Genomic DNA, 24,639 nt, shown 5'->3' with positions numbered 1-24,639 from the left:
CCGCCAACTGCCTGCCTTCCAGCCAACGCTATCAGAGGTGCTCAACCAAGTTCCCCTGATGGCTGACACACAGAAATGGAATTTAAAAAATTTTTAAGCTGATATATTGAGACAGTAAGCTACTACATACTGTTTGCAAAGTACTGAAAGCTAATAGTGATAAAAAATAAAAATATAGAGAACTTGCCCTCTAACTCCCAGTGGAGGTAATTCTAAAGGACCATCCCAGCCTCCAAGCTCTCTCTCTCTCTCTCTCTCTCTCTCTCTCTCTCTCTCTCTCTCTCTCTCTCTCTCTCTCTCACACACACACACACACACACACACACACACACACACACACACACTTGAATAAGAACTGGAAAACCCTCAGATCCAGTACAAAGACAGAGCTACATACAGGTCCATTTCTCAGAACCTAAAACACCAGAGTCATGCAGCTTTAAAACAAAAGCTAAGCATGGGATCGTGACCTCACAAGTTTACCAGGAGCCTGCACTCACACATTCTTTTGTTTGTCAAGTGTGCCTGCTTTGCTACTGTGTGCTCCTGGTGATAAAAGCCAAGAGACTGAGTGCAACAGCTGAAGGGGACAATGGAATTTACCTCCCCTAAGAAGTCAGCAGCAGACAAACAATAGCGTTCCGGGGTGTTTGCTGGAGTAGGAGGTGAGAAGAATGCCACAGACTCAGCCTCGCTTTGACACGATGGTAAGAATACCTTCTACCTCCCAAGGCAAGAGGGACCACAAAGAGCAGGTGACAAGTGGGCGAGCACAGATCAGGGAAGACAGCATCTACAAGCCCCAGTGGCTTGTTAGTACTCTGCCATGTGCACACGATGAAGAGGCAAGTGAACATTAAAGATGCAAACCCCTCATCTTAAAACAGAAAATTGCCCTGGCTCACCCCAGGCTAGCCTAGCTTCCACGCTGGTCTTTCTCGAGCAAGGCAAAATCCATTCATGTGTGTGTGCATCCATCTGGCCAGCATGAGCTGACAGCCTGTAAGTAGCAGAGCTCCTCCCTTAGAACTGGATCTGCTGATACACTTTCCAAGAGTTGTTAGCTTTCACTCTACATATAATATGCGGCATATGCTGAGATAAACTATAGTTTAACTGCATAATGTATGATATTACCCTGAACCCTGAGCATCTTATTGTCCTACGTTAGTGGAAACAGTGGGAGTCTAATATCATATCCTGGACTCGCCTTCAGCATTATGACTGTTTTCATGACTTCAACATAAAGAACATGGTCACTCCCTGGGCACAGTGGCGCACGCCTATAATCCTAGCACTAGGGAGGCAAGCGGATCTCTTCTCTGTGAGTTCAAGACCAGCCTGTACTATAAAGTGAGCCCAGGACAGCCAAGGCTACACAGAGAAACCCTGTCTCCAAAAATCACACACACACACACACACACACACACACACACACACACACACACACACACACACACACACAAAAGGCCAACAAGGTCACTCTCCACAGCTACCTAGGGGTCTCTCTTTTTGCAGTTATGTTCTGCCTCAAGCCTGCGCCTTCTTGGTGGGCTGTATGCACAAGTGTGTGTCTATGACGGAGACACAGAGACAGGAAGAGGCAGGTGGGCGGAGAGCAGGATAAAACCAGCCTATTGTTCTATATCCTCACCACAAAGGCTCTCAGTCAGTCCTCATACCTTTCTTAAGGGATATTTTAAAAACTAATCACTGTTAGTCTATAAATATAATAATCCTATTACAAGAAAATTAGCACAATCTATTTTGTTAAGGCCAAATTTCTCAGGAATATTATTAAAGAGATGTATCTGATCAAATAATTTTTCCAAAAAAATTTTTTACACTTTTTAATTTTGCTGAGGGGACACTGCATGCACAGCAGATGGGGTGGGGGTGGGGGTTGTCAGAGGACAACTTCTAGAAGTCAGTTCTTTCTGTGCATATCCGTGTCTCAGGGATAGCTCAGGACCAGGCTTGGCAGCGTGTGCCTTTAGCCACTGAGTTGTGGCAGCAGGTCCTGATTAAGTTATTTCTCAGGTTGCCACTGGTGTCTGTTTAGCTTAGAGATGGATAAAGTTAGATGGCAAGTCTGTTTTACCCCCTTGCCACAGGGTCTCATGCACCCCAAACAGGCTTTTAACTGGCCAAGTAGCTAAGGAGGACATTGAAATGACCTTCACGCCTTCCCCTCTGCACCCAGGGCATGGGCATCCGATACAATACCCAGTCTGGATTTCACGGCTGGTTTCCTGGCTGCTGACCCTTTGCTTCAGCAACCACACACCCCTTGACACACAGGCCTAGAACATTTTACCTTGTTTCATTGATATTGGTAGTGACCTAGCCAAAATTCATTCCACTTCTTAAGAAAACTTCCGTGTTTTAAGGAATTAGCTCCCAACCATCTCACCAGGTCCTCACGTCTAGCTCTAAGAGGGAACCCTGATTTGTGACGGAGTCATTTTTGCCATTCTCACGTAGATGCAACTCAGTTCTGAAAGTGAGGTTGAAATGATCCTGAGATACAAGAAGGCACCTGGGGAGGGGGGGAAAGGGGGGGGGAGTTTCCTTGCTCCTAAGAAAGCTGAAGGAAGAAACAGAGACTTAGCTCAGTGCTGAGTACATGCTTAGCATAAATAGAGCCCTGAGTTCAACAGCCTGTGCTGAAAGTAAAATCAGGAAAAAAATGGGAAAAGACTCAGAGAGTGCTAGCTCCTATTCTAGCTTTGGACACTGCCAGGCGCCCAGTCTATGATATCTGAAAGCGCTATACCCATCTTCCCACGGGCCTGCGGAGGGAGGCAGCAAGGCAGGAAGACAGAGCCGGTCCAACTGTAAAGAGTAGAGACGGGACTGTACTGAGAGGTTTAACTGGATCCGCTGTGCCCAAGTGCTGTTACTGGAAATCAAACACTTAGAAGAGAAAGTAAGAGAAGCCCTTGGGGACCACAAAGGTGGCCTCAGGGCTGCAGATGTGCAGCTGTCAGTTCCAGAGGAGAATGACAAAGGGCTCCAGCAGGAAGGAGTCTGGCGGGAACAACAGGGCCAGTTACGTTGGCACTGTTTTCAAAGCTCTCAGGAGGCAAAGCAGGCTTCGGCTACAGACTCAAAGCAAACAACAAAATGCAAAAATAAGAACTAGGTAGTTTTGGTTGTCAGAGCACAGAATAGTTATGTGTTATCTGCAGAATGGGCACTACTGTCACTACAGTGGTAGGGAAACCAGGCATGCACAAGGGGGAAAACGACATCACCGGTGACGTCAGGAGGGCAATGGAAAAGAAGGCTGAGGCCCCAAGATCGCTAATACAAGGTGCTGCGAAATGGGAGCTACAGGCTCGTTCAGAAGCATGACAGAAGTGCAGGGAGAGCCCAAGCCCGCCTCAAGGCTTTGGGGGGCGGGGGGGAGACGGGGAAGGGACGGGAGCTTGTTAGCAGGGGGTTTTAGCATCGTTCAAGTCTAAGACTTAACGTTCACGAGTAAAGTTTAAATCACTATAATAAAATGCCAGACCCTCCGAGGGATGGGGCTCTGCTCTGGTTGGCAGGGGGCTCACAAGCTCAGAGCAGCACCCCATCAGGGCCTCCCTGCAGCAGTTTCAGTGCAAGCCTTTTCCGGTCACACTGATGCAGATTAATAAGGCTCAAGAGAGAATTTATTATGTGTCTTCAGGGCTCGGGGTGGTAAGGCAGTGATTGCCCCACACTGCACTTATCTCAGGTCCAACACTTAGCTTTATTTGGGCCATCTGCCTGGTTTCTTTTTAAGTTCTGTCCTTACTAGATTTTACATTTTAAATTTGGAGTCTAGAGTGTCTTGGATAATGGATTTTCCATTACAGCATACCAACTGTGCAAACTACCACAGGCTGGTAGCTTAAAAAAACTACTACCAAGTTGGGGGGGAGGGGGGCGTATTCTAGAGCTTACTAGGTTTTTATGGGACTTGAATTTATTCCTGTTGGCTAGTAGTGTTCTTTTCAGGGGAAGATCTCATCCTCTGATGCCGGCAGCACTGGAAAAGCTGGGGAGGCAGGACCGAGAGGCAGAATATGTGGATCTTCTGCCCAAGGGGCCGACATGGGCAAGCCACTTTACTTATCCGAGATTCACCGTTATCATAATAAGACAAAACACATGTCCACTGTAGGACATGGCCTGTAGTAAGTAAACAGTGCGTAATGACATCGGGGGAGGAGGTGAACGTGTTAAAGGTGACGACAGAACCTCTGCACCTGGCTATCTTGTCCTAGGATAAGAAGCGAGGACAGTGTGGGAGACATTCTGAGAGCTCCTCCCTCTGGAGAAAGAGTTACTGTCCGCACAGAGATGAGGGAAGAACAGAGGACCTTGTGTTAGCAACCAGGCAGACGGACGCTTGACATGACTCAGAACTTAGAGCAAATGCACTTTGGCAAATGTTCTTATAACAGACACGCAGTTTCTATTATTAATAAGCAGTAAGCTCATATCCCTATAAACTTTGAGTTACCAAACTGAAAGCCAGGAATATTCTCCTTGCTGCTGCTGCTGTAAAGAGTCTCATACCTGAGTCCTGTTCGCATTCGTCCTCATTGACCAAGAAGCCCATGTGGTAATTCCCCACCTGCTCTGGGTAACATTTCTCTAGTTCACACACTGGTGGATAGTGGGTGACGAACAGGGTTAAGGATTTCACCTAAAATAGTAAGACATATAGTGTTGTTTTAATAAAAATGTCTCAACTTTACAAATCCAAGTCTTCATAAAAGCTGTAAGAAAAGAACAAAAGACATATAGTGTTGTTTTAATGAAATGTCTCAATTTTATAAATCCAAGTCTTCATAAAAGCTGCAAGAAAAGAACAAAAACACCATATATTCTTGATTTAGACAACCAGTTAATATTTTTTCACATTCCTTTCCTCTGCAGGCAGACACAGTTTCCTATACAACTAAAATAAAATTTATACATAAGAAGTTAATTATCATAGATATGATTTATATGTTCTCTTAAGTATCAAAAATGCATTTCCCTCTTTTTTAGTTTTTTATGGCATTAACATGTGATTAACACACAAAAGTCAACAGCTTTCCTGTATGCCAGAATTAAAAAGTAGAATTTGACAAACAAAACTAAGTATCATCTATACAAGCACCACTCAAATTAAATACTTGGCCATAAACTTAACAAAAATATTTTAAAATGCACCCAACAAAGACTATGTAACTATGTAACCGAGACATCAAAAAAGAGTCAGTGTTGTCAAACGGTCACTTGATCTGGAGATGAGTCACCGGAACACTGGACCTGCTAGCCAGTGGACGGGACCTGCTGCAGTGGCAGTGTGCAGCCATGAGGTGAGTCACCGGAACACTGGACCTGCTAGCCAGTGGACGGGACCTGCTGCAGTGGCAGTGTGCAGCCATGAGGTGAGTCACTGGATACTGTTCTCTCCGGGTCTCCTGCACTGCTCTCCTGTGCGGAAGGCTGGTGTCACTCTGTTGAGGACACCCAGTGGACCCAGAGAAGGAACGGGAGGCCCAGCTAACTGCCAGCACCCCTGGGGAATCTTATGTGTGAGCCCCATCAGCAGGGGACCCTGCAGCATTGTCCAGACGTCAGGTGACAGCTGCTCCCACTGGCAGCCTCACCACTGCTAAGGCAAAGACTGACTCAAGCACCACTCAGCCATGTCACTACCAAACCCTGGGTCAACAATGACAATCGCTCATTAAGCAGTCACACCACAACAGAAGAAATTATGAACTAGATCTCAGGATGGCAAACAGTTCTGCCATTACTTCTTCCTGAAGGTTAAGCAGATGTTAAAACGTGTTGCTGATGCAAAAGGGAACTTTACCAAACTATTACCATGTGTATCAAGATGCATCTTTTTTCAAATAAGATTTTTTTTAATGAAAAGTATTTATTTTAAAGAGGGGAAACCACATGTTATTATTATCTATGGCATCCTAATAAACGTTTGAACAAAACCCAGAGCCTCACCTGGCTATTTAATTGGGTGACAAAAGCAATGAAGGGCTTGCCACATACGTAGAAAGCTGGGTGTGGTGGTGTGAGTTTGTAGTCTCATTCCCAGGGAGTGGGGCCCATTGGCCTGCCAGCCTCGCTTATTAGGCCAGCTCCAGGTCCCAGGTGAGACCCCGTCTCAAACACAAGGTGGGCAGCTTCCATAGAACACCACCCAAGGCTGACCTCTAGCTTCCACATGTGTATGTGCCCACGTGCACCCCCACAAGAATGCACATTCCTTGCACAAGTACATACAAATGGGAGAAAGGGCAGGAAGGTATTACTAAAGGCATCACGACCATAGTTAATCAATAACCATCAGAACAGATTTCATAACTCAGCACAAAGTGAGGCGACAGGTTTGTTAATCAGCTTAATTCAACTGCCTTGTATTTAAATGTTAGCTACTACAATGTGCCAGCTTCCAACAATATTAGCTAGTAGCGGTGTTCAGCGGGGTGACGGAGGCTTACGTCTCTGATGAAATACTCCAGCGTAGCATAGGCGATGGCGATCCCATCATGGGTGCTCGTCCCTCTTCCCAGTTCGTCCAGGATGACCAAGGACTGTGGTGTTGCTTTCCTGATTATTTCTGCCGTGTCCGCCAGCTCTTCCATAAAAGTACTCTGGCCTTTATATATATTGTCTGCAGCACCCATCCTGCAAACAAGACGTAAACACCTGAGTTCCCCAAGTTGTCTTCCTAGGAGGCCAAATATTGTCTTATAAACAGTAAGTTTAATGTGTGTGCCTATGTGCATAAGTGAGCCGTAATTAAAATTATATTAAATAGACATATGCTGGATATAAAGAATAGCTAACACAGAGTCTAGGGTCATAGACAGTTTAACATCAAATTCCAAACCAACATCTTGGTGGTCTGTGTTGCTGGGTTTAAAAATCTATTAGCAGTAGGGTTGTACAATTAGGGAAGTTTTTCATCTTCTCATAGGAAAGCCCCGGGGTAATTAAAAAGTAAGTTACTACGTATAAAATAATTTATTTTCACGCAGTGAAACTTTGTCCTAGAACTAACTTACAGATGTTTAGTGGCCTTAGACAGCAGCTTGCAGATGTTCCTGTATAAACATAACTCCCACACATCAGAGCCCAAAAGTCTCCAGACCGTCTTCCCACAGAGCATTCTCCTGGAGCCTTGACTATGAGCTGTGCACTGTGCATGTCTCAGAAACGGTGCTAGCACAGGCGTTTCCTAAGACATGAAACCATGGCTCCCTGAAATTTCTTCGAGAGCACTAGGGACTGGAATGTTCTATGCCACGTTTACTTGGGAAAACATTTGTTCAGTGTAAAGGGAGCCTGAAAAGCAGAAAAGGAGTAACTGGAAAATAGAGAAAAGCTGGCTGTGGGGGATGCTAATAACTGCTCCATCTACAAAACGCCTTAGCAACTTAGTTCTGCACCAACAGGTCACAAACCAGGCACACACCTGACAGCTAACCTCCAGCCCTTCAGCGTAGCCTGCACGCTGCAGAAATTCATAGCACGCCGAGTCCTGGCAGCAGAGCTGCAGCGGGGACCTGCAAGGTATGTGAAGCCTGACGCCAAAGCTCCAACGGTGGCATTTGGAAACAAAGTGCTGTCAATGTTATCCATTTTTAGATCAATAAATGGAAAACATCATCTGAAACGCTGCTAATTTAGCAACAGTCCAGCCACATTTTCAAAGTTCATATATTATTATCTACCCCAGTTTTGCAATGATTAGTGTCACAATTTGGATTTTTAAATGTCTCCAAAGGCCACCTGTTGAAGGTCTGATCTGCTACCCTGTGCATCGAGACTTTTATGGGCTGGAGCCACATAGAAAAGAAATGAGACTAAGAAAGAAAAGGGATGACAAACACCACAGGGGGAAGAAAAGGTAAAAATTCAACTTCCTCGAGGCAATGGGGGAAGGGGCTACATTCAGGATATAAAGTGAACAAATTTTTTAAAAATCTAAAAATTAAAAAAAATAAAATAAAAATTAGTATGTTAAGAGCTTTTAAGATCCACGCCAAAAAATAAATAAATAAACCTCCTGGATGACATTAAGACAATAAGAACTCCATGTCTTAAGAGTGAGAAGGAAAGAGTTAAAGCAAAAGTCCATTAAAAAGAAACAGGAGCAAAACACAAAAGCCCTGGAAACTAAAAATAAAGAAATGATCACTGAAAAAAATTAGATGCTGTAGAAGACCATGGACAAAGAAGCCTCTGACGGTGTCAAGGGACAAGTCTAGGAGTGAAGAGCACACACAAGTGGCCTGAACCTGAGACCGGGTCTTGCAGACAGGCGCAGAGGACAGACACAGTGAACTAAGCCGGAGGATGAAGGGCGCTTCAAAGGCACGAGAAGGCTTGCTTCAAGCAAGGATCCCGCAAAATGATTAGATTATGTTTTGGTACAATTTCGTGAAAACTGTATCAAATTTCCAATGTATGACATTTAGGAGCTTAGGAAAATCCTAAACATCTCAAAGAAACATCTCATTGGGACTGAAGGGAGAAGACTTACACTGTGGCCTGAATTTCATTTACAATGAAAGCCACATTAGAAGAGCAGAAAAAATGCCTTGAGACTTAAAAATCTGGATATTTACTTTACCCAAATTTACAAAATGGGTATGAAGACAAAGAAAGGTATTTTAGGGTTTCTAGACTTCAGAAAATTGGCCGCTATGATCCTTACAAGAAAAAACACTAGAGACAGACAGGGAAAGAGAAAATAGTATTTAAGAAAAAAGCACGTTAGAGCAGCACCATTTGTTGAAAATGCTTTCTTTTCTCCGTTGTATGGTTTTGGCATCGTGGTCAAAGTCAAGTGTCTGTCGGTGTGTGGGCTTACTTCTAGGTCTTCAATTCGATTCAACTGATCAACCTGCCTGTTTTTATGCCAGTACCATGTGGCTTTTTATTACTATTGTTTTGTAGTCAACTTGGAAATCAGGGATGGTGATATCTCTAGAAGTCTTTTTATTACATAGGATTGTTTTAGCTATCCTAGATTTTTAATTTTTCCATATGAAGTTCAGGATTACTCTTTCAATGTCTGCAGAGAACTGTGTTGGCATTCTGATGGGAACTGCACTGACTCTGTAGATTGCTTTTGGTGAGATGGCCATTTTCACCATGTTAGTCCTACCGATCCATGAGCATGGGAGATCTTTCATCTTCTATCTTCTTCAACTTCTTTCTTCAGAACTTGAAGTTTTTATCATACAGGTCTCTCCCTTGCTTGGTTAGGGTTACACCAAGATATATTATTTGTGGCTATTGTGAAGGGTGTGGCTTCTCTAATTTCTTTCTCCTTCTATTGTGTACAGGAGGACTCCTAATTGTTTGGAGTTAATTTTGTACCCGGCCACTTTGCTGAAGGTCTTTATCAGTTGTAGGCATTCCCTGGTAGAATTTTCGGGGTCACTGATACATACTACCATATCAGCTGCAAGTGATACTTTGACTTCTTCCTTTCAAATCTGTTTCCCTCTGATCACCTTTAGTTGTCTTATTGCTCTAGCTAGAAATTCAAGAACTATATTGAATAGATATGGAGAGAGTGGGCAGCCTTGTCTTGTCCCTGATTTTAGGGGAACTAATTTAAGTTTCTCTCCATTTAGTTTCATGTTGGCTATTGGTTTGCTGTACATTGCCTTTATTATGTTTAGTTGTGCACCTTGTATCCTTGATCTCTCCAAGACTTTTATCATGAAGGGATGTTGGATTTTATAAATGGATTTTTCAGCATTTAATGAGATGGCCATGTTTTCTTTTCTTTCTTTCAGTTTGTTTATATGGAGGATTACATTGGTGTATTTTTGTATGTTGAACCATGCCTGCATCACTGGGATAGAGCCTACTTGATCATGGTGGATGATATTTTTGATGTGTTCTTGGATTCAGTTTACAAGTATTTTACTGAGTGTTTTTGTATCAATGTTCATAAGGGAGATTGGTCTGAAATTCTCTTTCTTTGTTGGGTCTTTGTGTGGTTTTGGTATCAGGGTGACTGTGGCCTCATAGAATGAGTTTGGCAATGTTCCCTCTGTTTCTACTTTGTAGAATAGTTTTTAGGAGTATCGGTATTAGCTCTTCTTTGAAAGTCTGGTAGAATTCTCCACTAAAATAGTCTGGCCTTGGGCTTTTTTGGGGGGGTGCGGTTGGGAGACTTTTATTGATAGCTTCTATTTCCTTAGGGGTTATAGGACTATTTAAATAGTTTACCTGATCTCAGATTTAACTTTGGTAAGTGGTATCTGTCGAGAAAATTGTCCATTTCACTTAGATTTTCCAATTTTGTGGTGTACAGGATTTTGAAATAAGACTAATGAGTCTTTGGATTTCCTCAGTGTCTGTTGCTATATCCTCCTTTCCATTTCCGATTGTGTTATTTTGGATACTGTCTTTCTGCCTTTTAGTTGGTTTGGCTAAGGCTTTGTCTATCATGTTGATTGTCAAAGAATCTGCCCCTGGTTTTGTTGGTTCTTTCTACTGTTCTCTTTGTTTCAAATTTATCGATTTCAACCCTGGGTTTGATTATTTCCTGCCATCTATTCCTCTTGGGTGTGTTTGCTTCTTTTTGTTTTAGAACTTTCAGGACTTTATTTTGGATAATCAATTCTTTTCTCGTGTTAAGCAAAAGTATTCATTTAAAAAAAAATCTTTTATTGACTGGGCGTGGCGGTGCACGTCTTTAATCCCAGCACTCGGAGGCAGAGGCAGGCAGATCACTGTGGGTTTGAGGCCAGCCTGGTCTACAAAGTGAGTCTAGGACAGCCAAGGCTACACAGAGAAACCCTGTCTCAAAAAACAAAACAAAAAAATCTTTTATTAAAATGAAGAAGGAGAAGGAAGAGGAACCAGACTGTGATGGCGCATATCTTTATCCTAGTACTTGGGAGGCAGAGGCATGTGGATCTTTGAGTTTGAACCCAGTAGGTCTACAGAATGAGTGCGGTACAGCCAAGGCTACACAGAGAAACCCTGTCTCAAAAAAAGAAAAAAGAAAAAAAGAAAGAAAGAAAGAAAGAAAGAAAGAAAGAAAGAAAGAAAGAAGAAGCACTTTAGATTAGGATGCTTACAGATTCCCCTTTGTATCTTAAAATGTTACATATGCACTGATGCATATTCATGCACTACATGCATTCATAATTTATGTAAATGTAACATGAATGTGCATGTACTGTATTGTAACAATACAAACTGATTATATCTTTGTATCTTAAACCTAGCCTATGAAATGGTCTAAGAAGCAACATGGGAACTGGGCATCACAGCAGAAGGCTTATGGCAAGTGGTAGGTCTGAGCTATTTAGTGAGCCCTTATCTCAAACCCCTCAGTGTCCCAAATCCAAGCCCCACACAAGAGATCATTACAGCAACAGCAATGCTAGAGAGCATGTCAGGGTACAAGTTTTCAAAACTGGAAGGAGAGAAGAAAAGTTCAGAATAGCTGGTCCCTTCAGATTCTGTAGCTAGAGGTCAAATACATTAGAACCAGCCGATACATTTAAGCTTAGAGTTACCATTCTAAGAAGTTACATTGTTCACTGTGAGAGGAGTCAACCCAGGAAGGCTCTGAGGCAGCCTCCAGTGGTGAAGGCTGGGGCTGGATGTGCACAAGGCTCGGGAATCCTTCCCATGCCATTCCGCAGTCACCATTACAGCTTTGCATTTCCCACCATGACACACACTGCTTCTGTGATTACAATGTGTGAAATGCATTTTACTTTGTGCCACTCTTATTAAAAATGACTTGTGCTGCAAAACTAAACTTCAAGTAGATTAAAGATCCTAACATAAAACTAGATACACTAAATCTGTTAGAAGAAAAAGTGGGGAAGAGCCTTGACCTCATTGGCACAGCAGACAACTTCCTAAACAGAACACCAACAGCTCAGGCTCTAAGATCAACAATTAATAAATGGAACCTCATGAAACTGAAAAGCTTCTATAAGGTAAAAGACACCGTCAACAGAACAAAACAACAGCCTACAGATTGGGAAAAGATCTTCACTAGCCCTACATTCGACAAAGGGCTAATATCCAAAATAAATAAAGAACTCAAGAAATAAAACACCACCAACCAAATAATCCAATTTTTAAAATGGGGCACAGAACTAAACAGAATTTTCAACAGAAGAATATCAAATGGCTGAGAAGCACTTAAAGAAATACTCAAAGTTTCTAGCCATCAGAGAAATGCAACTCAAAACGACTCTGAGATTCCATCTTACACCTATCTGAATAGTTAAGATCAAACATTCAAGTGACAGCACATGCTGGTGAGGATGTGGAGAAAAGGAAACACTCCTCATGGCTGGTGGCAATGCAAACTTGTACAACCACTTTGGAAATCAATCTGGTGCTTTCTCAAAAAATTGGGAATAATTCTACCTCAATATCCAGCCATATCCTTCCTGGGCATATACCCAAAAGATGCTCCACCATACAACAAGGGACATCTGCTCAACTATGTTCATAACAGCTCTATTTGTAATAGCAAGAATCTGGAAACAACCTAGATGTCCCTCAACTGAAGAATGGATAAAGAAATTGTGGTACATTTACACAATGGAATACTAATCAGCTATTAAAAACAAGGAAATCTTGAAATTTCCTTGCGGGCAAATGGATGAAACTAGAAATGATCATCCTGAGTTACATAACCCAGACCCAGAAAGACACGCATGATATATACTCATTCATAAGCAGATATTAGCCACATAATACAGGATAACCACACTACAATAGAGACTGATGCAGCAACTAAGGATCATGCATGGTGAGGACCTAGACCCTCTGCTCAGATACAGTAGATAGGCAGTGCAGTCTCCTTGTGGGTCCCACAATATAGGAAGCAGGGACTGACTAATTCTGATATGAACTCTGGGCCCCACCCCCCACATTGATCACTTCCCCTGTGGCTGGGCAGCCTTGCCAGGCCACAGGGGAAGAGGATACAGGTAGTAAAGATGAGACTTGACAGTCTGAGGTCAGATGTTAGGGGAGGAGGGCTCCCCTTTCTGAGGACTGGGGGAGGGATGGAGAAGGGATGAGGTTATCAGGAGGCAAGGAGGGATGGAGCTACAATCAGGATGTAAAGTGAACAAATTAAAAAATTTTAAATAAAAAAAAAAGAAAACCTGACTTGTGCTGAATCCAGGTTATAAGAGTGGGTGGACATTATCTCTGGATGGGAACATTGCTGGTTATTTCATGACACTTTCTCCTCCTCTAAGTGTCTTGCAAACTTCCTGGCACAAAGATGGAGATGGATGTGTTCATTAAATAAAAGCCATGGAGGAAAGCCTTCTTTCTCAATTCCAGTGGATTAAAACATAGAGGAAATCCTACCTCAACATGGTGGCTAACAGAATTCTAAGTGTTCTCCTCATGACTATCACTGGGGTACCTTTAGAGATCTGACTGTGGTGCCTTTAGGGATTTGTTGAAATGAAATACATAAAGCAAACAGACATTATGCATACACACAGGACGTGGCCAGCTTAGCATAGTGTTAGTACTAAAACATTAATGCAGATTTTTAGGAAGACTGAGCTTGAGAGAAGACATTTACAATCGTCTTTCTCTTCCCTTGCCCTGCCCACCCCCACTTCTCATCTGGTTCTGGGGATTAGCCAGGGCCTCACAGATGCTAGGTACACCCCCAGCCAGCAAACCCCACCTCCAAGCTTTGCAGCTCTTGTTTGAGGTCAAAGACACTAAGCTTTGCTCTGCTTCTTTGACATTAAAAAAGCCAGCTGTCATCTGGCTCAGAAGCTTGAGTCTAAAGTGGGACGAAATGTTCAAGATTATGTTACTAACAACGTGTGTAGGTAGACATGGTACACTCTGTCATCCGACCTCTGTGGGAGGCAGAGGCAGTAGGGTGGTCTGCTTGGGAAATAGAACGAGTTGAAGACCAGCCTCGGCAACTCAGCAAGACCTTATACTCAAAACAAGAGCGTGGACACGGATGCATGCACGCACCATGCACACAGCTAGATAAAGAAAAAGACAGAACCCTAAGCAAAGACACTAGTGCCACTGCTCTGGCTGCCACTCAGACCTAAGTCACCTTACACGAGTTGGCTAGCGTGTGTGTGAGTGTAGCTCCCTCATTTGTAAACAGGGGCGTCACCCCATAAAACCAGACAAAGCAAAGCAAACCTCTCTAATGCCTGCAGCTCAAGTCCATGGTTCCACATGAATATAACATAAACCCTACCAGACTAGCCCCACACCTAAACCCCAGAGCATTACTGCCTAACTGTAAGAAACACGGAAGATGAAGTACTTTCAATGAGCATTGGAAGTAATTTTAAAGCTCCTGTGGAAAGCTTATTATAACAATGAGAGAGTTGGTAATTAAAACTTCACACCTATCTTGAGGAACAGCCCCATTTTCCATTCAGTTAAGAACTACTTTTAAAATTTATATTTTTACAATGACCCAATTAATGTAAAAACTGCCTTTTCCATGCTACTTTGTAAGTGGTAACATTAAACCCCTGCCAACGGAGCAAAACTTGTCAAAATTCTACTGCCTGTTCTTTTAACTTCTGCTTAGCTAAAGTCCCGTTTCCTCCCTCAGGAGACGTCCCACTACCTCCTTACCTCAAGTAAGACTGTGCTTTATACTAAGGACTATCACGGCTGTAGATGCTTCTGGAAATCCCAACTGAAGCGTGAATGCCTCCTAGTTACTTTTTATCAAAAAAAAAAAAAATTGTTCTCAGTATTTCTTTCCCTCAAGACTGCCTGACCTACACAAACCCTGAACAACAAAAGGTGACTGCGGCCAACAGGCGCCACACTTCTCTTCTGATCGTTTCCTTCTGGGCCCATGTTTCTATAGGCAACAGAGACACTGCTTTCTTCAATAGCTCTTCTTTGAGAGCGAGAACTTGTCCTCCTCACAACAAGGAAGGAGCCAAACAGTGCTGGGCAAGCTCTGGGCAACTGCCTCACGTGTTCTCTTTCACAGAAGGAGACACTGAGAGGGCACGCCATCCCTTAGGCGGCAGGCTGAGCTATGGCAGACAAGAGGAGCACGCAGGCTTTCCCACTTGAGGTGAGAGGTGTTTGAGCCACCCAGACAGCTTCACATCCTGTAAGCTTCCTGTCCTGAAGAAAGTCAGACAAGATTTCAGGGATGCCTGGATGCAATTTTATTATGCTTCTACCATTAGGCTGGTTAGTGGCTACAAATACCTTTTTAGCTATGATTAGCTCCTTTCTTATAAGCAAAGACACTGCTCCCCACTGAATGGTCTCAAGGCTGCTGCCCTACGAGCCTGCACCATTCAATCACAAGTCTGCTTTTCTATAGAACCTAATGCTGCTGACCAGACACACAGATGATGGCTCACTAGCCAGTCACTGATGCTGCGAGTTCTGTGGGGACTGCTGTTCGTGGGGCCTGTGTGTTACATGGGAACGTGTGTTACGTGGGAACTGTGTATTACATGGGAACTATGTGTTACATGGGACCGTGTGTTACATGGGACCGTGTGTTACATGGGAACTGTGTGTTACATGGGACCGTGTGTTACATGGGACTGTGTGTTACATGGGACCGTGTGTTACATGGGACAGTGTGTTACATGGGAACTGTGTGTTACATGGGACCGTGTGTTACATGGGAACTGTGTGTTACATGGGACCGTGTGTTACATGGGACTGTGTGTTACATGGGACCGTGTGTTACATGGGACCGTGTGTCACATGGGCTCAGTCTGTTAGATGAGAGCTGTTTACTGAGAAGACCTTTGCTGTTGGCCTTAACAATCAGTAGATCTGTTGTTATCTTACACTTCTTCCTCTCTGATCCACTACCATTAGTCAACCCTGTTCTCTTCCTATGTCATATCTTAGTCATAATTTTAGCCTAAAATAACGTTTGCAACAAAGCAAGATGTATAAAGAAAAAAAAAACCCAAAAGTTTATTACTTGGTATTAAAGCAGTAATCACAAGACACATTACTGGATGATGATTCTGAAGTTCTTCTGGCATTAAAGTGTGCTGCAGATAGAAGGGATTCTAGAATACGTGTGTGCAAGCTTGTCTGGCTCACATTCAAGTGTAGTAAAAATGGGAAATACACTCTTTAGCACTCTTCCTGGAGTCCGTCTGCCCTGAGCAGACAGAAGGTTACAGTTACGTGATTAAGAAGACGAAATCAACTGATATTTTTAGGAGTGGCAGCTGACTAATCTTTCTAATCCCCGTCCCCCCCCTCCTATCCCATAACCCGTATATAGGTCAACAAAGCTTCATAAAACATAACTACAGAAAGAAATGATTACTTCTTTGAACCAGTCTCAATAATCAAGACTGCTTCCAGGAAATTCTGACAGACTCATTTTAATGACATATTGATAGTTTGAGCTACTGAGCTGACCTTTGCAAGGACATGCTTGTGGTGGGGAGATGTGTGTACAAACAGGGCTTAAACAGTCAGCCATCAAACCAAACATTAGTTACTTGTTACAATGAGATTCTCGGCATCAGGCACTTTAAAAAGGTATCAATAAAGCAAGTAACAAAATTTACAGTTTTAATGTCTGGGCAGTGCCTGGTTCTGAGGTAAGGCAGGTGTTCCCAGGTTGGGCTGCCATGTCCACTGCCCTTTTCTAGAACTTTACAGCACTCACAGGAAGACTCTGTCTGCACCCACTGACAATCTGTCCTGCCAGACCAGATGACCTACATTCTGTTTTCTGACTCTATGAATTTGCACATTTCAGGCTCTCAGATAAGTAGAATTAGAAAACAATTGCTCGTTGTATCCTTTACTTAGGAGGCTTTTCAAAAATGTTTAAGCATTTTGTATTCGTTCTCATTCACTTTACTTTGCTAAAATATTTGCGGAATTCTGTACGGTAGGGGGATCTAAGTTTCTTGTTTTCTGGATAGTCTCACTTGAACAAAAGGTAAGAAACCTACTCTGTAATAAAATACTCCACAATTTTCTGTAGCTTTGGCTGTCCTGAAAGTCTTAGGTAGCCCAGGCTGGCCTTGCAATCACGTTATACACCTGCCTCTGCCTTCCAAATGCTTGGATTAAAGGTGTGTGCCACCATGCTTGGCCCATACTTTGATTATTTGTTTTTTTAAGGAATAATGGCTGATGAAAGAGAGAAAAGAATCCAAAAACATAAAGTCTTCTTAGAATTATTTAAAAATGTGAAGATACCAAATGGGAAAAAGATACCAAATGGTATTTAAAAGGCATAAAAATGTAAAGAAAAAGCCCATCTCCTCGCATGAGTGGAACATAATAAACATTCCTGCAGCGGGGGATGAAATTACAAACATCTGTGACACCTACCGCAGGACACTGTGGCACACACCGATCACCCCAGGACCAGGGCAGGAGGATCTGCCTATAAGGCTGGGGCGGGGAGTGACTCAGTAGGTAAGGCACTCACTGTGCAACCAGGAGACCTGAGTTCAGAGCCCAATGCCCAGGCAGAGCCAGAGGACACAAAGCTGGAAGCTCCGGGTTCAGTGAGAGAGCTTGTTCAAAAAGCAAGTTGGAGGGAAACAGAGGACGGAAACAGGTATCTATCTGACCTTTGACCTCCAGGTCCACACACACTTAAATATAGAAAGAAACAGGCTGGCTGAATTATATCTGCAACACCGGCATGCAGGAAGCTGAGACAGGATTGGACATACAGGACCAGTCTATGCTAGAGCATCAGAACGTTGTTTGGAATAGGGATGGGAAGAGGAGGCAATGGAGTCAGAGACAGACAGACTACACACACACACACACACACACACACACACACACACACACACACACACACACAAACACACACACACAGGTTAGGGTGTGACAGCAATGGAGGGGACACAGGCTAGGGTGTGACAGCAATGGTGGGGGCTCACAGAGGCTGGGATGTGAGAGCAATGGGGGGGTCACAGAGGCTGGGGTGTGAGAGCAATGGGGGGGTCACAGAGGCTGGGATGTGAAAGCAATGGGGGGGTCACAGAGGCTGGGGTGTGAGAGCAATGGGGGGGTCACAGAGGCTGGGGTGTGAGAGCAATGGGGGGGTCACAGAGGCTGGGGTGTGACAGCAATGGGGGGGTCACAGAGGCTGGGATGTGAGAGCAATGGGGGGGTCACAGAGGCTGGGATGTGAAAGCAATGGGGGGGTCACAGAGGCTGGGGTGTGAGAGCAATGGGGGGGTCACAGAGGCTGGGGTGTGAGAGCAATGGGGGGGTCACAGAGGCTGGGGTGTGAGAGCAATGGGGGGGTCACAGAGGCTGGGATGTGAGAGCAATGGGGGGGTCACAGAGGCTGGGGTGTGAGAGCAATGGGGGGGTCACAGAGGCTGGGGTGTGAGAGCAATGGGGGGGTCACAGAGGCTGGGGTGTGAGAGCAATGGGGGGGTCACAGAGGCTGGGGTGTGAGAGCAATGGGGGGTCACAGAGGCTGGGGTGTGAGAGCAATGGGGGGGTCACAGAGGCTGGGATGTGAGAGCAATGGGGGGTCACAGAGGCTGGGGTGTGAGAGCAATGGGGGGGTCACAGAGGCTGGGGTGTGAGAGCAATGGGGGGTCACAGAGGCTGGGGTGTGAGAGCAATGGGGGGGTCACAGAGGCTGGGATGTGAGAGCAATGGGGGGGTCACAGAGGCTGGGATGTGAGAGCAATGGGGGGGTCACAGAGGCTGGAGTGTGACAGCAGTGGAGAGGTCACAGAGGCTGGGGTGTGGACGGATGGGGGTCACAGAGGCTGAGGTGTGGAAGGGTGGGGAAATAATAAAGAGCACAAGATCTTAAACAAGAAGTTGGACTTTCTTTAGCATTTCAGTGCACAGTGTCGAGTGCAGACTGCTGTGCACTTCAAGACTAAAGGAATAAAAGTGAAGTATTCCTACCACAACCAACATCACATTCTTGAACTCATGGCCTGTCAATTATTATCACATACTGTACTCATAAGTCAGGATATTATTTTGTGTCCAATAGCTCAGTATACTTACAAGGCGTCAGTTAACAACCCATAAGTGTGGTGGGCGTGGTAACACATGCCTACATGTGCATTTGGGAGCCTGAGGCAGGAAGATGGTGAGTTTTAGGCGAACTTGGGCTACATGGTGAGATCTGGGAATAAATAAATAAATAACAGAGTATTTCAAACAAATCATCATCATCATCATCATCAAAAGATTTCTTAGGTTTAGTTTGTTCACTTATAGTGGTAGGGGTCAAACCCAGGGCTTTGTACATATGGGGCAAATACTCCATACAAAGCCAAACATACATATAGTGCCTCATGACTGATCAAGTATGCTTTTTGATCTTTACCAAAGGAGTTAAAAACATATGTCTATATAAAAACCCACACATGGACATTTACAACTTTATTCACCATTGTTAAATCTTCCAAGCAATTCAGGTGTCTCTTCATGTGAAAATGTTAAGTGAATATACACTGTGGTAATCCAGACAATGGACTATCACCAACAGTAAAAAGAAATGAGTTATCAAGCCCCAGAAGACCTAGAGAAAACTTCAATGCATAATACCAAGAGAAGGAAGCCTACAGAGCCAGAGGGCTGCACATTATTTGCTACAAGATACTCCAAGAAAAGACAAAGCTACAGACGCAGAGTGAAATGGCCCATGAGCACCAGCAGATGGGGAGAGTGAAGAATGAATAACCAAAGCACAGAGGACTTTCAGGATGATGACTGTCCAAACCAAGATGAGCCTTCCTGTACAGCTCTGGGTGATGGAGATACAGCAGCACAGCTTCATTCCTTGGACCACTCTGTGAGGAGAGGCCGACACGATGGCAGGCTCTGAGCGCACAAGGCAGGACTCTCAGGAAAATCTCCACCACTGCCTCTTAATTTGATATGAACTTAAAGCTGCTCTCAACTAGGTAAAATCTTTAAAAAAGGAAACCAGAGCTTAAGGGTTCCCTCTACCATACAAACCTGAACAGTATGTTGGGGAGCTACAAACCACATGAAACCTTCAGGAGACTTTGACCCAAGTAGAGGCATTAAATTCACGCTTCCCACCAAAAAATAGGAGGAAGGCATCTCATGCTCGCTACACAGCTAAGCACACCGGAGGCCTTCCCAAAGCAAGGCTGCCGAAGAAAGAAGAATTTGCTCCTTTAGTTAAGTGCCACCTGTCACATGGTCTTTAGTGTGGGTGCTTGCAACTGAGAAGACATATGCTCCCTTGAGAGTCTTCTTTCTGCCCCTTCACAGCTTGTGTCCAACCAATGTTTGCAGCATTAAACTAAATTGGATGAATGAATTGGCTCTCTGCTCAAAGCGAACATCTGAAATAATATAAACACCAAGCACCCATTACCTTTTAATTCTATTTCAGGACAAACACACCCGCACCATCCTGATTTCGGCTCCTCTCAACATTAGGTGCCTTGGAGGGAGTGCGTGGGCAGCACGCCATCATATTATTCACCAGGGGCCACTTAACGTAAACGCCTCTGTCCACACGCATTTTGTTGGCACAAACAAAAACAATGATGAGAGGAGAGGACAATTGTTTTGCTTTTCTCACATGACTTCCTACAGAGCAAGAAGGCTGCATACTATTTGCACATTTAATAACTCATTGCTTTTCTCAAACTTGCACTCATACTTCAGGAAGACAAACAACAGATCTGATCTCAGCGATGCGCTCAGATGCTAATGGTCCTTAGAAACACATACATCCCAATATACATCATTTAAGTACTTAGAGCCAAATAGAGATGTTGGTCAAAAACCTACTTAAAAATTAGATCTGTAATGACTCAGGGTAGCACTCATATGACCTTACGATATTCAAGAAGAAAGACCCCCAACCATCCGTATGACGGCAGCTTTCCCTCCATCTACTTCCTATGGCACACTCACGAGCCACAGTGGACATGGCACTGACAATTATGGAATATACAAATTGAAGCCCAAGGTTCCAGATGTCCAAAATAATACGAAACCAAGCAGCTTAAAATGTGGAGCCAAACCCTATGCAAACATCTCACTCAGTTTAGCTACAGTGTATTTCTCAATGGATACAAAAAGGATTTTTGAGTAACAATGATGCAATTTGAATAACCATTTACTTTTACTGGAAGAATTGCAGTACATATTAAATAAAGATTATAAAGCATGTGGTAATTTTCTAACTCGAGGCTGTTCTGACATGAACTTTTAAAATGTTGATGTTTAGGTGTGCCCTCAAAGATTCAAGTTAGAAATCATTAAGGACTAGGCTTAGACAGTAGCATTTTAAACAAGCAGCTCCTCAAGAACCACAGTAGAGGAACCCTCTTGTATGAGAACAGAAGGGACACCAGATCAGACTTGCTGCCACACCTGAGCCTTGACTTTAGATTCTGAGGTCTGGGTGGCCAAGCCAAAAGGGACAAAGGAGGCAGCAGCCATTGGATTATAACGGGAGGCCTGGCAGAGGGAGGGCAAGGCCTACTCTGAATCTTTTTGTAAGTAAGCACAATGTGTACCTGGGGGAGGGGAATAAACTTCCCTAGCATCCAAAACAGCGACGATCTCCCATATGGCACATCTTACAAAGGACATTAAATAACACAAACGAGCACATTCCTACACGCAATCTGTAGTACACAGAAATGGCACCAAATGGGCATTTCTTATTCGAATTTAACAGACTAGAGGGGGAACGTTCATTTGTGTGGGGTACAGGATGTGTAAGTAAGGGTCACTTAGGAGCCACTTTTGCTCAAAAACATTAATTCCTTACTGGGACCCACAATGTAGCAGAACAGGATGAAAGCCTGCCACCTCTGCCTTCATCCTATATCTAAGCAACAGAAGCCCACCACCAAGTAACAGGAGCCTCCAGGAGAGCCACCACGGGGATGACCTATGCTACAGAGGCCAAAGCTTACAGCAAGTGCAACCATCGGCTGTGAACCAGACAGGAACAACTTCCTCCAGCCACCAGAACTGAGAAAAATGATCAAGCAGACCACACTTGGACCAAGACCACTTCATCACGTGACCCCCCCCCCCCCCGAGCCTTCAACTCTCCTCTACTGAAACCTAAAGCTCAAGTCAGTCCCCGGAGATGGGCTTGTGGGGTCGCTGAGCCCCTCTATCTGCTTCACTCCCTCCTCTGCCTTTTGCTGTTGCACTGGGGTGGGTGGGTGGCTGAGCCCAGGCCACTGGGGCTTCAGGAGCCAGAGCTCCTGTGCTCAAGTAACACAAGTACCAACCTTGTTTACATTTGTGCGACATTGAAATCCTGCTAAACACCTGCCGAGGAATGTGTGGCACATGTCTACAACACAGCATAGTGACTGGGGGAGGGGGGCTAGAAACATACATATCCACACAGATGGATTTAGAAATAGAGTGAGCGGAGAAAGCCAGTCGTAGAAGATTAGTATGGTACAATACGCATGCAATTTAAAACTATGCCAAAGGCCATTATAGATTGTTTCAAAGAACATCCACAGGGCAAAAGTACAGAGAAGGGCATGGGATGAAGAGACCGAGGACACACACTGTGGCGAGGAGGATGCTTTTGTTTCACTTTGCATCCCATGACTCTATTAGGTATCTATCTGCCTTAGCGCATCTGTTATTTTTATAATCGAACAACTAAGCCGAACACGCCCCTGCTCTTTATTATTAGCCAGTCTCAGGTATCAGACCGGACGCCCATCGTTTCTGCCACTGCTTCCCATGTCTGTGTCCTGTGTCCTGTGACCATGTTCCTCCTGTACCCTGGGGACAGAGCTAAAGAGCTGAATGGATATAGGTTTGGTGTTTTGGCCAGGAGACATCATAGCCTGTTTTAAACCTGTACCGGGTGTCTGCTTGTCCCTCTTCTGTTGAGGCGAGCCGTTTCTAACTATCACCCAGATCTCTAAGCACCTTAGAGACCCTGCTCTAATCCATCACAACCTAACTCCTAATAAGTTACAAAGTTTTTTATAAGAAATACCTGCCCTTAAGTCAGGGACCTACTTCGATCTTCCCATTCAGATTTTTTTTTCCTTCCGAAGTACCTCATGATTATCTTTGGTTTAGGCATCAATAGGAGTCATTCCAACACCACCCCACAAAGGCAAGCAAGACATTATTCTGCCTTGGTTTGTTAGGATCACAGACAGCTGGACATAAGCTCTCTTCCGGAAAGCCACTAAAACATGCATAAACCTACGCTCACAAACAAAATGCAGAACAAACAAGTCCCCATAGGCCCCTGTCTCCCTCTTCCTGGCCCCTTATTTCAGTCTCCCTCCTCATGGAACCTGGACCTGACACTTCTGCTAACGTTGCCAGTGGCATCGCTTTGCTAAGAACAAAAGTGACTTTCAGGCTTCGTCTTGCTGGGCCTTTCAGCATTGCTGACCATCTCTTGCCTACAAGAATCCACATAGGAAAAAACCAGGCATAATGGTGCAAGCTTGTAGCCCAGCACTTGGGGAGTTGGCCAGTCAGCATCTTGGGGTTCACTGGTCAGTCAGCTTAGCTTAGCAAACCCCAGGTCCCACTGAAAGACCTCGATTAAGAGAGAAACGAGACAAAGAGCTCCTGATTCCTAACAAACACCCAAAGTTGACCTCTGGCTTCAATGTGCGTGTGCACACAGGGACATCCCCCCTTCTGCCCCCTTTCTCTCCTCTCTCACCTCCAGTCTGTAGTATTCTGCTTCAGCAGCAGCAAAGAAATTAAAATATACCCTCCCCGCTCTGCTTTCAATAGGTACCAGGATTCTCCACCCGGATGCATACCACCGCTCTCTCTGACAATCATCTTACCTCAGCCCCTGCACCCACCTCTCGCCAGGGCCTGACTTACGTGTGGCTCCCCTGGAGGGACTCCCTTCCCTTCCTTTTCTCACCGTCTACTCATGCAGATGCCTGCACATCTCCTTCCTTCCTCCTTTGACTAGTGAGCTAGTGAACTTCAGCGAAGCCCTCAAAAGCTAAAAGAAAAATTCCTTCAAGGTGCAGATTTTAAGGCATTTCAGTATCTGCCCAAGTTGATAATACTGGTGATAAGATAAGTCCCGGCATGATTCAAGAGGCAAGAGTCTCACCGTGACGCTGGGCAGTCACAGACGTGCACAGAGAGAGCATGGCTATCGAGCAGTGGCACGCTTACATATACTATATTTACTTTAAGATATATGGACCATTCAAGAACTGATAAACTGGGAGCTATGAAGTGGATAAACTATAAATTCTTATTAGTAAAGCCAGAATATTCCACTAGTATTGTTAAGAAAGTGTGAAATTATGTTTACATATTGCAGTTAGTAAGCCCTGGCCAGTTACATGCAGGAAAAAAAAAATGTGAATTAAGCAACCTTGCTCGGTCCTTGCACCTCAGCAATGGAGAGGGGGCAAGTTTCATCTCCCGTGCTGAAAGGCACAGCAGAATGTCCTTGCTCCCTTTAAATATTGATTTCCATTTCTTCACAGCCTTTCGGCTAAGCCTGAGTGTAGATATTGATTTCCTCCCTGAGGTTTTATTTAAAGGACTCATAGAAAGACTTGCTGCGGGAAAAGGACACCTAGGTCTCTTCCACATTCACGTGTGTGATGACAAATGATTTCTGCTCCTGAACAGTGAGAGTTTTCA

The 24,639-nt window shown here is 44.3% G+C and overlaps 1 protein-coding gene across 5 annotated transcripts in view; it reads right to left on the bottom strand.

The window, feature by feature from the left end:
• Positions 1-24,639, bottom strand: part of MSH3 (mutS homolog 3) — a 122,847-nt gene that overhangs the window by 5,156 nt on the left and 93,052 nt on the right. For all 5 annotated transcript variants that reach the window (XM_084802047.1, XM_084802048.1, XM_084802049.1 and 2 more), the window contains 2 exons: positions 6,492-6,678; positions 4,552-4,681 (listed from right to left, as the gene is read on the bottom strand). In XM_084802047.1, coding sequence (XP_084658173.1) covers positions 4,552-4,681; positions 6,492-6,678 — 317 coding nt within the window. The remainder of the gene's footprint in view (positions 1-4,551; positions 4,682-6,491; positions 6,679-24,639) is intronic.

Source organism: Acomys minous (assembly GCF_964271855.1).
Source record: "Acomys minous genome assembly, chromosome: 11".
Taxonomy (NCBI): Eukaryota; Metazoa; Chordata; class Mammalia; order Rodentia; family Muridae; genus Acomys; species Acomys minous.
The sequence above is the reverse complement of the archived record's forward strand: the minus strand, read 5'-3'. Positions and strand labels throughout refer to the sequence as shown.